This window comes from Siniperca chuatsi, linkage group LG18 (assembly GCF_020085105.1).
Source record: "Siniperca chuatsi isolate FFG_IHB_CAS linkage group LG18, ASM2008510v1, whole genome shotgun sequence".
In the NCBI taxonomy this organism is placed as follows: domain Eukaryota; kingdom Metazoa; phylum Chordata; class Actinopteri; order Centrarchiformes; family Sinipercidae; genus Siniperca; species Siniperca chuatsi.
The window spans coordinates 11,807,505-11,822,212 of record NC_058059.1 but is presented as its reverse complement, the minus strand read 5'-3'; the positions used below and the strand labels follow the sequence as shown (position 1 = coordinate 11,822,212).

Below are 14,708 nucleotides of genomic sequence, written 5' to 3'. Positions count from 1 at the left end.
CCAGGTTGTCTGCGTGTCACTGAATTTGTGGTAATTTGGTTAAACACAACTTTATTTGGACTTGTGACACATTTGAACACAATATAAGGGACTGTATGAAAATTATTAGGAGAGGACAGGGAGTCAGAAAAGGGGACGATCATGTATTTTTTCTTTTTTGATGAAGGGAGGGTAGTGTGAGATTTTTCTTTTTGTTTGTTTGTTTTTGAGAGAGAGAGAGAGAGAGAGAGAGCGCCAGCAGGAGAGATTTATTGTAAAAAAAACCCAAACATTTAAATTCTGCATATTTGAAAAGCCTCATATGTCTTTCAAGGCCAACAAACATAAACAAGGCCATATGCCAAATAACAGTCCTTATTTATCCAACGAACAAATGATTAGGTTCAAATAAAGAAAATGACTGATGCATGAAAAAAGAGAACAAACCACTAAGATAAGTTGAAGTTCAAGCACTGTCAGGCATGGAAAGTGCAGATGGCTTTTAAGCTTGTATATGACCTGAAGTTTACTGAAATGTACTTTCAATTGAAGTGTTAGCTCTGAAAGGAGTGTAAAATAAAGTGTAATGAGTATCACTGACAAGAGTTGAGTGTCAGGTAACTGTAAGTAGTGGGTGAAGTGTAAGCACCGAAAGGAGTTGACTGAAGTAATTAAGTCTCCTTAAAGGAGTTGCGGTATCATCTGAAGTGTATTAACTGAAAGAAATTGAAATGTCAGTTGAAGTGTAAGATGTGAAGTATGTGCTGAGGAGGGTCACTGACAGTCTCACTCCAGAAGTACTGCCATAAGCTCTTGTTACCTTTTTGGGGCTTTTATTTGGAAGATATTGCATATTAAAAGGTCCCCACTATAAGCTTCTGTTACCGTCTGGGGGCTTTTATTTGGAAAATCCAGCCTACCTGGTTGGAAGTTAGTATGTATGTTTCTATATATGTGTGTGTGTGTGTGTGTGTGAGGCAGAGGTAGTTTTGAATTGTGAATTAAACCTGAAACAGCAGAAGGTTTGATTTTATTAACAGGTAAAAAGGGGAGAGGGAGATCCCAACTGCCAAAAAGATTCAGGGCTAACAAAGACACATGGGGCGTTGAGGCTGCCTTTAGTGACGTAAGTGATTTAAGATGAAAGTGGATACTGACTTATTATCATGGTTAGCACTGTATTCATTATTATCAAAGGAAACAACCATGACTTGTCATATATAAAGCACACACACAAGTTTCATGTAGAAGAAAGAGAAAAAAAAAAAGCTTTATTCTAAGCAGATTGCAGACTGCTCATGTTTTGTCCCTTTAACTAAATGGGTGTGCCCAATTTCCAGGTGAGTTTGACTTCTTCTGCCACATCTGTGTCCATTTCCTCATCTGGATCAGGTTTCTATGCTTCTCTTCTTCTTAGGTCTACATCATTGCAATACAATGTTCTCTAAAAAGTCCTAAACAATATCTAGAGGGTACCTGGTCAGTCCAGTCTAGTAAGGTGTTTATTAAAGGTCATGGTATCTTTTATAAAGTTCTATGGTTAAGTAGTTTTGTTTGTTCAGCAAGTACTACTGTAAGTAACACACACAAATCATCATGACAGCATTCACAAGCCCACTGCCACATGATACTAACAATCATCTTCAGGTACTTTACATATGTAATGATGTCATCATACTCTGTCCCATATTTTATTAACGTGGCTGAAAACAATGAAATGCTCCATTGCTGTGAAGCTTTACCACAGTAGTCCATTAGAGGTCAGTATTTGCTCAGTGTCTTTGACCTTACAACAAACTGCTCTGTGGAGTCTGATTCCAACACCTATACAACACCCAATGTGTAACTTACATAGTGTTGGTGTCATTCAGTATGGCAAAACAATGTTTAGTTTTCATTACCATTTTCTGAGAAGCAGCAATGTCCAACAGGTCCTCACAAAGCCTTTACTATACTGCATGTTCGTACTCCATCTGGGTGCTTCATTGGTAGAGAATTTTCATTAATTTGATTAACTGGTCCACCAAAGTCCTTCAACCTCGGAGAACATCTGAGGTCTCATAAGAGCTAAAAACCTCGATCGAGACTGACTTCATATTTTTGAATATTTATTTCTTCGCCATGAACTTCCAAAATCAAAAAACAAATGATCAAAAATACAATATAAACTTCTGAAAATCAATACACTGAATTTTTTTTTTTAATTTTCTTACACAGGGCAAAAAACACTAAGCAAAGACAAAGTCCAGGTGGCTAGTGACTCTGCTTAGTCCTCCTTGCTTTTCTAGATCGCAGAATATGGTGTTTCACAAATGTTGAGCCTCCCCCCTATTATCCCCGATCATATACAGTTCACTAGTTAGGCATTTGCCAAAGACGTACAGTACAAAGTGCCCAATGACAAGTCCTGGAGCTAACAATTGTGTTGAAATTTTCAATCAAGCACGACTGCAATCCACCACTTTGTATACAATGTACACGTCCCCACTGGATTTGTCTCCCCATGAACAAAAGTCAGTTGAGACTGAAGGTGTGCAGATGTATTGAAAGGCTAGGGTGTCACAGAAAAAAAAAGGGGGGGGGGGATGAAACCTGGAGAGTCAAGGCAAGTTGCTGTCAAATCAGTGCCCAAGTTCTCTGCATCAATATGGTGAGTAAGTCACAGACACCCCAAGATCCAATGGCAGAAAAAGACCAGCATCCATGAGGGGACCCCAAACTGCTGCACTCGATCCAATTTGCCGGTTTTATTCAGAAAATATTAACATAAATCTATTATAATTTATGGCATAACACTCATAAAATACAATAAATTATTTTCATTCCTGCTGCGCACAGAACAAATAAATCTTCCACTTATCCATTAGTAGTTTACCTTACCTAATACACGGGCCTTTTTTTATTCTTGTTGTCGTGGAAAAAGGACATTCAAGAAGGGTTTAGAAGAAATCTGGCATCATATATGTTCAATTAAAAACCAAAAACAGCAGTTTGGAGGAAATAGAAAAAAAAAATATTGTCCATAGATGGGTGACGTGGTGTCTATAGATTTGGCCAAATAAAAGATAAGCTAGAAAAACGGTGTACCCTGATGGAGGGAGGGGGGGGTCTTTGTGTCCTGGTTGGTGGGGGAAGTTAGTGGTGCTGTGCAATCCTCTTATCTTTATCCCCTTTGCCTACCACTCTTTCTTTTTCTCATCCATGGACACTCCGCCAGGTCCAAGTGCCACCACCAACAGCAGACCGCCGATGACCGAGGTGGTCTGGAAGAAGTCGTACTTGAGGAAGTCGTGCATGGGTTTGTAGGCAGGGATGGTCCAGAAAGCGTTGAAGTAGACATTGATAGCCAGGAGCCACACGACGAGGGTCAACGCCGCTAGCTTGGTTTTGAAGCCGATGGCCACCAGTATGATGAGGGCAGTCCCAACCATATTCTGCAGGATCTGTGGAAGAATGCACATGTTAAAGTAGTTAAGATTTGCACTTTACAGTATGTGGTCATCACCTCATAGGTTGGGTACTGACCGACAAGTTTCAAGTCGGCAAATTAATTTGCAGACTTGCTGTACTAAAATGAATAGAACTCCACAGCTGAAATGTTGTAGTATGCTTTGGAGAATGCATGACAGTAATTTTAGCATATCTCATTGTTTTTTAGGGCTTCCATGACATTATATACTTAATTTAGTTAACATTATAATTCTACTACTTCTACCAATGACTGCTTTGTATATATGGCATTTAAAAGGTTCTCTGTGGAGTTTTAGATCTCTAGTAGAGCTATGGAGCTCTTTTATGAGTGGATCCCCATTTTGTATATCTCATGCATGTGCATGAGGACGCATGTGCACGCGGATGATGCGATACAAAGTCCTACCAATGGTGTCACACTATTCCACTGATCAACAGGTGGCGGTAACACACCATGATATGCTGCAATGCACCAGCCAAGGCAGGGAAGAAGAAGACTAAAGGCTAGTAAACATGGATGTAAAGAATTGGATTTAGACTTCAAGGATGCACACAATGCATTTTGTTGAGTAGCACTGAATGTCAACATAACATTTGTTTGGGTTATTTTCTTGCTGAGAGTTAGATGAGAAGAACCATTAAATGAATTAACACATTATATCTCATTTGTTTAATCAGTACAAAAACTAAAGAGTAAAATTGACACGTTGTACACGGGAGTTATGTGCCAGACTATTTCCTCACCCAGAGCAGTTGCCAGGCAACCAGCAGAGACTCCATGAAGTTGCTGCGCCAGGCTATGAAATAGTTCAGCACATAACCCCTGTAAAACCCAAACTGTCATTTTTACACTTTGGTTATTGTATGGAATAAACAAACAAGATATACCGCGTTCATTAGTGTGCTTTAAAAGGTGTTAGTAAGGTGGATTTTATTACCTTTGGACAGAGCCAGGCTAGTTCTTTCCCCTGCTCAGCTAACCGGCTGCTGGCTGGCTCTAGCTTCATATTTAGTGTACAGACATGAGAGTGGCATCGGCTTTCTCATCTAACCCTTGGCAAGAAAGCAAATAAGTGTAATTCCTAAAATGTTGAACTATTCCTTTAAGTCTAAATCTAATTGCTTTAGATTTTGTCTGTGTTTGTAAGTATGTGGTGGTGTTGCACTGGTCTTAACTTATTATGAGGGTTGTTGTTGTCAGTACTCACAGAGAAGAAGTTGGAGTCAAAGTGCAGCAGAGTCATGAACATGAGCACTAGCAGTACTCGACCACCCAGCTGCATGTACTGCTTTGGCGAACTCTCTCCCATGGAGGGGACTCCAGCAAACATGCTCTTTCCTTCCGAACGAGACTCGGCCAGCAGCAGGAGCAGACCACCTCCGAGGGCGAGGTTTCTGGGAGAGGAGAGAGAGGAGGGTTATTTTTGGACAGTGCTTGTCAGACCTGCTGTCAGACAAGCAGAAAATGTCTGGAATACAGAGTGCATACAGTACAATCAGGTTTGCTCAGGCTGATTTCAACTGCCAAATTGAAATCAGCTGATCATGATCTCATTACTGACTGCAATGAAGCTATTTAGTACAGTTGCAACTATGTGTTCTTTTCAATATCAATTAATCTATTTTTCAATAAACTACTTACTCATTTAGCCTACTGAATGGCATACAATTATGCCCATCACAACACAGCTTTTACTAAATTATTTATTTTAAATCTGGCATTTTAAATTACTTAAATTATTTATCAGTAATCCAAATTGGCAACCTTTATCTTTCTGTCAATCAACTCATTGATCACACAACTTCTTATTTCAGCACTCCAGTTTACCCTGACTTTATACGAACAACCAACAGCCCATGAATTAAAAATACATAGAAGGCACAATAGAAAAACTATCGTATTTAACAGATCTCTCTGATGGCTGATGACTCATCTGGCCTGTCGATGTTTAAATAAATCACAGGTCTTGTCCACAGTAATTACAGTAATTGTAATTGTTGGTGTCTGCTTGACAACTGAGATGCTTTCTCATTTACTACCACTACAAGCAAATCAAAGTTTCCATTGATGCAGCAAAAGCACTACATGCTTCAGTTCTAATCTATGATCTTAAGCAGTGAAATTCACTGTCGGCGTGAGATTAACAACAAGCACATGCAAATAACATTCTGCTATGTTTGGGAGTTGACTAGTTGGTGCAACCTTATGCAAATAATCCAATAAAAAATAGAATTGCTCTTAATTTGTTTACTGAGATTATTGTACTTTGAATAGTTTTTTACCACTGACTAAAACTACAGTGAGTGACACTTACCTCATCAAAAATTTAAGGTCCCATAAAATGCTGTATGCAACAGTCTGGTGGAAAGAAAGACAATCCAGATCAGATACAAAAACATAATGCTTGTGTACATTAAAAATATTACCAGGTAATTGTTCTCACCTGTAGCGCTATGATGCCAAATAGTCCAAAGCAGGCATACTGTACAAAATTTCTACTGAGGATGAGGACACAACCACCTGTTAGGACACACACAACAAGGCAAAGATATTAAAGAAAAGTTATGGTCGGTATGGCTGCAATACACTTTGTTTTATTATATAAAATAATTATTAGCTTTGTTAAGGGCACCTAGACAAATTAATTTGGGTAAAACAACAAAATGCACTTGCTAGTTTTTTGTAGTTTCAGGACTATTAGGAGGACAGTCACATTGTGCTGTGGGTGCTGCTTTACCCGCCACAAGAGCTTAGACTTATGACAGTTTCATTTGGTAGGTAAAACATGTAGCAGGATAGGTCCATGGAGTCATACTGTTAATGCCAAACTCGACTGTTAGCATCAGTATGTCTCAACAGAAAGCATATCAGTCCCAGGACCAATGATGACCAGTGATGCCTTCATCAGTGTTCAAACTTCAGCTCTTACGGCCCATCTGCTTCAAAGTTCAAGGAGCTCGGGGATGCATTTTCACATCCACTGCAATACTTAACTGATTTGTGGACAAGTGGGCTGCCTCTTTGCTTCCTTCAACAAGTCTTGTCAGTCTCCCCTGAACTCTCTAATCAGCAAGATGGCTTATAACCCAGAAATGAAGTTCATTGTGTTTGTATTTATTGCACAACATTTTGCAAACTCTAAACACAATGGGGCTGAAATGCATTGAGCACACTTTTAAACTTTTCAAACATTTAACCTATTTGCCCTGGATCAATTTCAGTTTCAGACTGATGCAAATTAATTTCCATAGAATTTTTAAAAATGCCATCTCTTTTGCTTAGCACTTTGACTCACTCCTCTTATTGTTGTTATCAGAATTTGTGTCGCACACCACTCGCTAAAAAAAACATGCAACTCCCTAAAACAGTAAAATCTGAGTTGACTCATCTCATGTCCTAACCTTAACCTAGCCACGCACTGCTTCCCATTTACTTACCCAGCTGTCCTAAGAGGTTAAGCAGCACAAAGCATGTAGCCAGGAAGTAGCCACAGCTCCAGGTAGCCTCAATGTAGTCTCTCTGCTCATTCCACTGGAACCACATGCGGATGCCATCTTCCAGGAAGGTGCTGATGAGACACAGACGTGCCAGGTGGGGCAGGTACTGTTTGGTTACCCGCAGGAACTGGGCAACAGAGAGAAAGAAGAGAATAAATGATTTACAAGAAAAAGGATGACTTTAAGTGCAAAGAAAAACAATCAATCAAAGGTGGTTTCTGAAGAGTTGCTGAACGACAGCAAAACTGAGAAACATTACCAAGCCACCAAGCTGTAACACATCATACAACCGAATTTCAACAAAAGTTCCTTAAACACTCCTGTTGAAAAACTCAATGATATTCTGACCTGTTACTACTCAGACAGATCTCGGAGTTTAAATAATGGGGGGAAAAAAGTTGTCAGGACTGCTACTAATTATTATCTACATTGTCAGTTGTAGGGATAGTGCTGGTACCTGAAGCTGTAGCAGATGGTGTGCTACCTGTAGAGCAAGTATTTTCTTTGCTTTAATAAGTCAATGCAATTAATGAAGTAAGCACAAAATGTAGATTAGTTTTGGTCTCTTTTTTCTGTTTCTTTGTTCCATTTTTAGACTAGTCAGGTAATCTTTAACAGAGCTGCCATTTAAACATCAATACTGATTATTTAGAAAAATCAGCACAACTACAGTAATTTTTCTCTATAATATATTTAAAAAATCAAAGAAGAGGTGAAGACTGTAGAGGTCATACTGTATATGGAGTTCTTCCCCTCCAGATTACTCTGGTTGAATATTCAAAAAACAAAAACTACAAAAGGTATACTAACTGAACATATGACTGAAATTGAACAGTGAAAAGTGCAGGGCAGACGTTCTGTTGTGGTCCACAAATCTCAAGACAACAGAGCCGTGCCTCCCTGTTACAACCCCAAATGGCCTGTTGTATTATTTGGAGTTGAAGAATGCTGAATGTTTAAACAAAACAAAAAAAATAGGAAACTACCCTATATTCTTCTCTCAAAAAGAATATATACTACAGTGACACAATGTGATGAGCAGTGACCTGCCCCCTGCCCCGCCTACTCAGCAGTCCACATCAGCACTGTCAGACCTCGGCAGCCTATCAGCATCCACCAACTCCCACTACGACTGCTATGTGGGACATGAATGGACGAACTGAGAGCCAATCTGAACAAGCCTGAGGTTGCAGCAACAGACTAGAAATAGACCATTTTGTAGAGTAATGTGTAAGAAACATGTTAGCTCAAGACCGCTTACTGAGGGATGTGTCCTTAAAACGGGCATACCAAAACATTTCACGTTCCCTTTTCCTAATGTTTTTTTCTTAATACACAGCACTTGTGATAGGAATGTAGCAATCAATCAGTTGTAATTCAATTAGGGAAGTGGTGCAGTTTTGGCATTTAGGGTTGAGTTCAGTCAACACAGCTGCCATAAACATACACAAAACTGACTCCATGACTTGATATTTAAACTGACTCACTGACAATAAGAGTCTGGCTTGTCCTGCAAAAAACACAAGGCCATGAATGTGAAGCCACAGGGCCATGAATCCAGCATTGTAACTTTTTACAGGACAGAAGGTACAGGACACAAACCCAAATCTCTGGGTCTTTTCCCCAGTTTACATAGTAACATGAGTCACAGGCAGACCTGCAACCTGATCTTGACATCTCAGCTCACCTCTTATAGATCTGTGCATTGCCTGTAGTGACACAAGTACAGCAAAAAAGCCCATCCGAAAGACAGAAATAACTACAGAAAGGCAACTTTGGCATGTGTAATAAACTAAAGGTTCACATCCAGTTTTTGGGTGAGCTGTGTGGTGGGGCAGCTCTGTCAAGGCCACATGCAGTATATTAAAACCAAATGCTTTTCCAACTTCGAGATACTCTGTAACCCTAAGACACCACCAATAAGGTTGCTAAAACACATATGACTAATAAGTGTTAGCCAATAACTTAGGGGCTAAGCTAAGTGATTTCACAATGCTGACTGGCACTGTCTGGCTTTGCTGACACTGGCTCGCCTGTGACACTGTTAATAAACCGGGTGGTTACCTAGCTAACTAAATGAGATAACCATCCAAACGTATACCTGTTACCGTTGGCTAGGTTTGTCAAAAATGTCAGCTTCACTTTATCGGTGTGAATTATATTATAATAACGTTAATGCTACCTAATCCATCTGGAGACACATGACAGGACCAGACCATTTGTCATGTTCATTAAAACACGAGTAAATTAGCTATCGCGTTGATCCAACCTCATGTTAATGCCGTCAGCTAGCTACTGTGGACTTGTAGAAACATTAATTAAAGGCGTCACAACGTTGGAGGAGACACTCAAGAGCCTAACGTTACTTCAATCTCAGAGAAACTAGTTAGCAGCTAACATGCTAACAGCGGCTAGCGTTATTAACTGTCGTGCGAAAATTGAAGTTACCTGGTCTGCCACGTCTTCGGCTGTGTTCATGAGATCCTCCTGCCCCATATTTCTGTAATATTACGATTTTTTTTAAATAATTAAGGCTCAGCGCAACACAGTTTTGATGTGTTGGGTTTTTCGCAGGTTGCGCTCGTACTGTTCCTCCCCCCGTTAACGGTATTTACTTGAAGATTTCCCGATCGCCTGGACGCAGAGAAAGGCCGCCTCCGCCCCACAATGCCCCGCGATTTGACGAGCGAGATAGAGCCCCCCTACATGGTACTGCAACCGCTGTATGCCACGTATACTGATCCGTCCAGGGGCTTGTCACCGCTACCCGGCGTTGTTTACGGCTTTTACACATGTAAACAAACACAGGTTTATACCCTTCACCCGACCTGTATTCATTTGCACCATAAACTGTAAGGCATGTTCATGTTCAACCCTCCAAATGCTGCACACTCTCGAGAAACTCATGCAGCTGTTAAAGATGATAACACTGTTATGACTACCTGTATGCCATTTGGTCCAATAATCCTTTATTTAACGAAAATGACGAATAATTAGTCAACTTCTACTGAACGTGCATTTTAATCCACTGTACTGAGTTAAAAATTAAATAAAAGAATGCATAAATGAATGAATGAAAAACGGTAGTGGCAGTGTTTTTCACACAAGTGGGAGCTGTTCTACTCAAACAGATCGCAAACAAACACAGAAGTGTCAATATCACACAACCTGACAGGACCATTTTGCTACTGTGTTGGACAACTTAATCATCACACTTTCTTCAATTTCTACAACTAACACATCTTTATAAACCATCTTAGTGAAACAAAATACTTCACATGAACTGCCTCAAAAACATCAGTGCATATACTACAGATGAGAAATTAAATGGTTTCTCAGGGATCACAGCTCTCCAGAACAGCATCAGTTCTCCTTGCCATGAATTCCACAAACTCCACTGGAGGCATGAACAAAAAGATATTCCCTCATATGGTGTTTTGATGACAATGATGGAGACCACTTTCTAACACGTCTATCCATAATCTCCCTTAGGTGTTAAATTGGGTTGAAATCTGGTCAATGTGAAGGCCAAAGCGTATGCTTCATATCATTTTCATACTCATCAAACCATTCAGAGACCCCTCATACCCTGTGGAGGGGGGTATTACCATCCTGGCAGAGAGACAACTCATATAATTGCATATGCACCCTGAAGGGGACACCATGTAATAATACAATCATGTTTGTAGGAGCTGGTTGTCAATGCATGCGGCTGGCTCATAGTTGGTGTTTGCAGGAGAACAGCCTGCTGAGACAGAAAGTAGCCGTCTGGCTGAGATGATGGCGGTAAGAGGATGAGAGGGAAGAGTAATGGGATGGAGGTGTAAATGGGACCATAGCTCACACATGGCTTGTTAAAGACCAAAGACTCGGGGGGAAAGCCTTTAAACTCTGAAACATGTCTGCTCCTTGTTAGCCAAGCAGAAAAAAAAGGTATTTTCACAAGCAGTAGTCCAGTGTGCACCATGCCGGCTGATGTTTTTTTTTTTTTTAAATGCACAGCAATAAACATGACCTAGCATTAAGTATTACATGTTTTGCATAATAAACATGATTTGCCCTCAACATTTACAAAGAAGATAGGTGTAAATTACACACTGAATGAGACCAATAAATCAGCAACTTGTTGCAGTGACTGGGTGAAACATTTATTCATATTAAGTCATGATTGTCCCTGAGTTGATATTCTTTGCAGACTAAATGTCCTGGGTGAAAACTGTTTCTTCTTCCTGACAGTCATTAAAAATGGTTAACCATCTACATCGGCATTGCCTTCTACTGCTAAGTAAGGTGGTTATTTTTTTCATGCTGTACCTTCAGCCACTTTCTTATATAATCCTCATTGTATAGTCATAGCTTATCAAACAGTAAAAAAAAAAAAAAAATTTATAAAATACTATGCAATCAATATTCAAGAAGTAGATGCCTCTCAGGCTGCAACGTTTTTCTTCTTGGAAAATTGACAATTTATAAAATGCTTTTTATGATTTGCAGTTCTCTGTTAAATAACAGGTTTATGTCCTGCAATAGTTGCTGTCTGTAAAGGTCTCTCCTTCGTTTGATCTGTTTTATAGGTGACGATTGGTAGCAAAAAAAACACAGACAATGTTTGCAAATCCAAACTGAGTTGTATTTTATAGTGCTTTGGTTGGAAACCAGAAAACTCAACTTATCCAGGCAAAATGATGTGTTTACTGCACTTCATCATTTTCGCGTAAACCAGCCTCGTTGGAACTGTGCAACATCACAACTTGGAAAACAGACAACCTTTCATATGCGGAAAAATATGAAAAATCTAAATCGATGTTCACTTATACAATAGGTCAGGGTGGCTCAGATACAGGAAAACTACTCCAAACTGTAAGTGCAGTATTGCTCCCTGACAAATTACCAGGTAAAAAAATACTATATGTATATGGTTTTGCATTTTACTTATTACTCAGCAGTTTTCCATGTTTCTTACGCCCTGATTTCCAGTGGTTATTTCTGGATTTCTTCTGAAAACCACCGCCCTGGACCTGAAAGACAAATATAACAGCATAAACATCTGACAAGGACTCAGCCTACAAAACTAAATCTAATTAGTGCCAGCTATTAACCCTGATACACTGGATTCCACACACAAAGAAAACACTGTTTCAGATTTCTACAGACCTTCTTGCGTTTCTGCATCACCTGCTTATCCACCTCCATTTCCTCATCTTCATCTGTTTGGAAATCGTCTTCCTCCTCCTCCCCATCACCCTCCATATTTTCCTCTGTCTGGTTTTTTAAAGTGAACATAGAGGCTGTGGGAAAACATGACACAAGGTTACAGCAAAGTAAAACTGCAATCCTACAAGCCACTCTTCTGATAGACAGTGTGTTTGTTAAACAGTAAATTCACTAGGTTTTGCCTTGAATGAAATCCTGCAGACTCTTACAGTTGGACATAACCATAATACAAGTGGACAAAGAGGTCTACAGTGTGTACTGACGAGGGTAGAGGTCACTCATGCTGTCTTCTGAGTCACTGTGATCCTCATCACTGGATGAGGGTTCCCACGAGCTGTTCCCGTGTTTTGAGGCCCTCCCCCGATTGACCTCCTCTCCGGTGTCTCTGGGCCTGTTCTGTTTGAGTCTGGCTGGAGTGAACTCGATCCCTTGCTGCACACACTCTTCATCTAGAGCAGGAATGAGACAGTCAGGTCAGTAATCAAGCTGACAGTGTGAATTGTCCAACAACTCATATCTGCAGTCTATTACTTGGACGGCCATGCCAGTCACCTAAAATGATGTTCTCATATATTTCTCACTGTGTTTTTCAGCTCACAAATGAAGACTGCTTGATAATTTCAGAGAAGAACACACGGCCAAATGTGAAGTGAATATTGATTATACTGATAGAACATTGGTTTCTGATTTGGGTGATGTTTATTGCAAATTGTAAAAAGGATGTGACCTCTCAGATTCACTTTGAATGTGTCATTGCTATGGCAACATATGGCTCCATGGAGAATGAAAGTTAAGTAATGTTATCAAGGTGTTTTGAAGGATCAAGGTACAATGGCAATACTGATAAGAACTGAAGCAATGCTACAGTGTAAACCTGAAACAGATGTTGAAGTCCATAATATAATATTAGGCAGTTACCTAATATTGTGACAAGGTAACTGCCAGGATGATGTGCGGATGGCAGTGTTATTGGGTAAAAATTGCTTCTTTTTTTAAAATAAAAAATTGAACATGTTATTTCTGGTATATCTAATTGACTGCATTCTGCACATTTGTGAACCCAACTCATAAATCCCAAAATGTTTGATCAAGCAGATTTAGAACAATTATGTTCAGCTGGAAAATTATACCACAGAAATACGTTTTCATCAACAGATACACCAGATAGCTTTGATTTCCTTCCTGAGTGATGAGTATCAAACCAACAAGTCTATGTGACTTGGATTGTATAATGTCCCCACTAATTTTTTTAACTAAAAAAATGCATGTAGATAACTAATGCACTGACATTTGGAGAGGGCTTTCTTGAAGCGTTTTCCATTAACATGTCTGAGGATGTGATGTGGCTGCCGGTTGAGGTGTCTGAGGGTCAGCTTACAGAAGAGCTGATTGCTGGAAAACAGACAGGAGGAATCAGACAGAACATTACAAAGCGCAGCTTCACACATTCACTCTATTCCTGAGGAACAAACAAACAACTTATTGCCACTACTGCAAGTAAGATAAGGAAGGTGTTGGTGTTTTGTCTTAAAACAAAGACAAAATGGCCAGCAAAAGTCTCCTTACGGTTGTTTTGTGCTTGGCACAATGTGTGGTTCATACTGGCTGTAACTGAACTCTGCTGCAGCACTCAGTTTCTCATATTTCTTCCCTTGAGTGAACTTCTGTAGCTCCGTCAGTCTGCATGGAAACTCATGGCCATTCAGAGTGCATTTGATCTGAAAACAACACATTATGTGGTTCATTTAGTGGTGCTTGTAGCTTAGCTTGGTGAAGTAATAAACATGGTAATCATTGAAAGGTTTTTTCAGTCTTGGCCAACACGCCTAGCCATCACCAACACTTCACAGTACATGGCTCATGAGGTAAATTAGCAAGACGGCTAGCATCACATTGTGCGGACAGTCTACTTCGTGTAATGTGATGTCATTTGCTCGCTAACCTTTTTGCCATCTGTAAGCTGGAGAAAAGGGTGGTTGAGAAGAAAAGCTCTGAGGTCCGCTGGTAATTCATCCATATCTTAAAAAAACACTTCAAAACAGCTCTTTCAGTGTTGATCAGGCCACCCCCTTACAGGAAATGCTTACACGTGGGCTGACTGCACCGACTCTGACTTACATGATATCTTGGCGCCATCCACTGATCAAAGTAAGGAAGGTCAGCTTGGACGAAAGGATACCGCTTCCCTTTCAGCTATCATCGTGGTATTTATCAAACACGACCCTTTAATAAAATCAAGATGAGTAAACCAAGTAAAGTTGGAGGCTTTCAGTAATGCTAGCAGGAAAACTGATGCAAACTAGGCGCCATTAACATTATATAAATTTTATGCAACAAATCTGATATTATGATACAGACACGTAAATGTATTTTATATCAAGTGACTAATTTTTCGGCCACAGTACAAAAATAAACGTTTATTGGCTTAAGTCAGGTGCTAGCAGTCCGTCCAGTCAGCTGACTGACAGCGTCTGACAGCTCGGAATCAGAGAACAGGAAAATTAAAGAAAGCCCACTCTGTTTGTAGTTTCAGAAACTATAAGTGC

The 14,708-nt window shown here is 39.9% G+C and overlaps 2 protein-coding genes across 3 annotated transcripts; both read right to left on the bottom strand.

The window, feature by feature from the left end:
- Positions 1 to 1,656: 1,656 nt before the first annotated feature.
- Positions 1,657 to 9,630, bottom strand: surf4 (surfeit 4). The gene is made up of 6 exons (XM_044175097.1): positions 9,397 to 9,630; positions 6,889 to 7,075; positions 5,895 to 5,971; positions 5,766 to 5,809; positions 4,659 to 4,845; positions 1,657 to 3,422 (listed from the first exon to the last, which is right to left on the bottom strand). Exons 1-6 carry the CDS (start codon positions 9,442 to 9,444, stop codon positions 3,156 to 3,158), a joined length of 810 nt encoding a protein of 269 aa, XP_044031032.1. The 5' UTR covers positions 9,445 to 9,630; the 3' UTR covers positions 1,657 to 3,155.
- Positions 9,631 to 11,556: 1,926 nt separating this feature from the next.
- On the bottom strand, positions 11,557 to 14,630 carry surf2 (surfeit 2). 2 transcript variants are annotated; one of them, XM_044175099.1, is made up of 7 exons: positions 14,105 to 14,630; positions 13,729 to 13,880; positions 13,451 to 13,554; positions 12,516 to 12,611; positions 12,426 to 12,485; positions 12,103 to 12,236; positions 11,557 to 11,966 (listed from the first exon to the last, which is right to left on the bottom strand). In XM_044175099.1, the coding sequence occupies exons 1-7, from the start codon at positions 14,177 to 14,179 to the stop codon at positions 11,877 to 11,879; spliced, it is 711 nt and encodes a 236-aa protein (XP_044031034.1). In that variant the 5' UTR covers positions 14,180 to 14,630; the 3' UTR covers positions 11,557 to 11,876. The 2 variants fall into 2 exon arrangements, with proteins under 2 accessions (XP_044031034.1, XP_044031033.1); XM_044175098.1 differs by having other exon boundaries at positions 12,426 to 12,611.
- Positions 14,631 to 14,708: the final 78 nt, after the last annotated feature.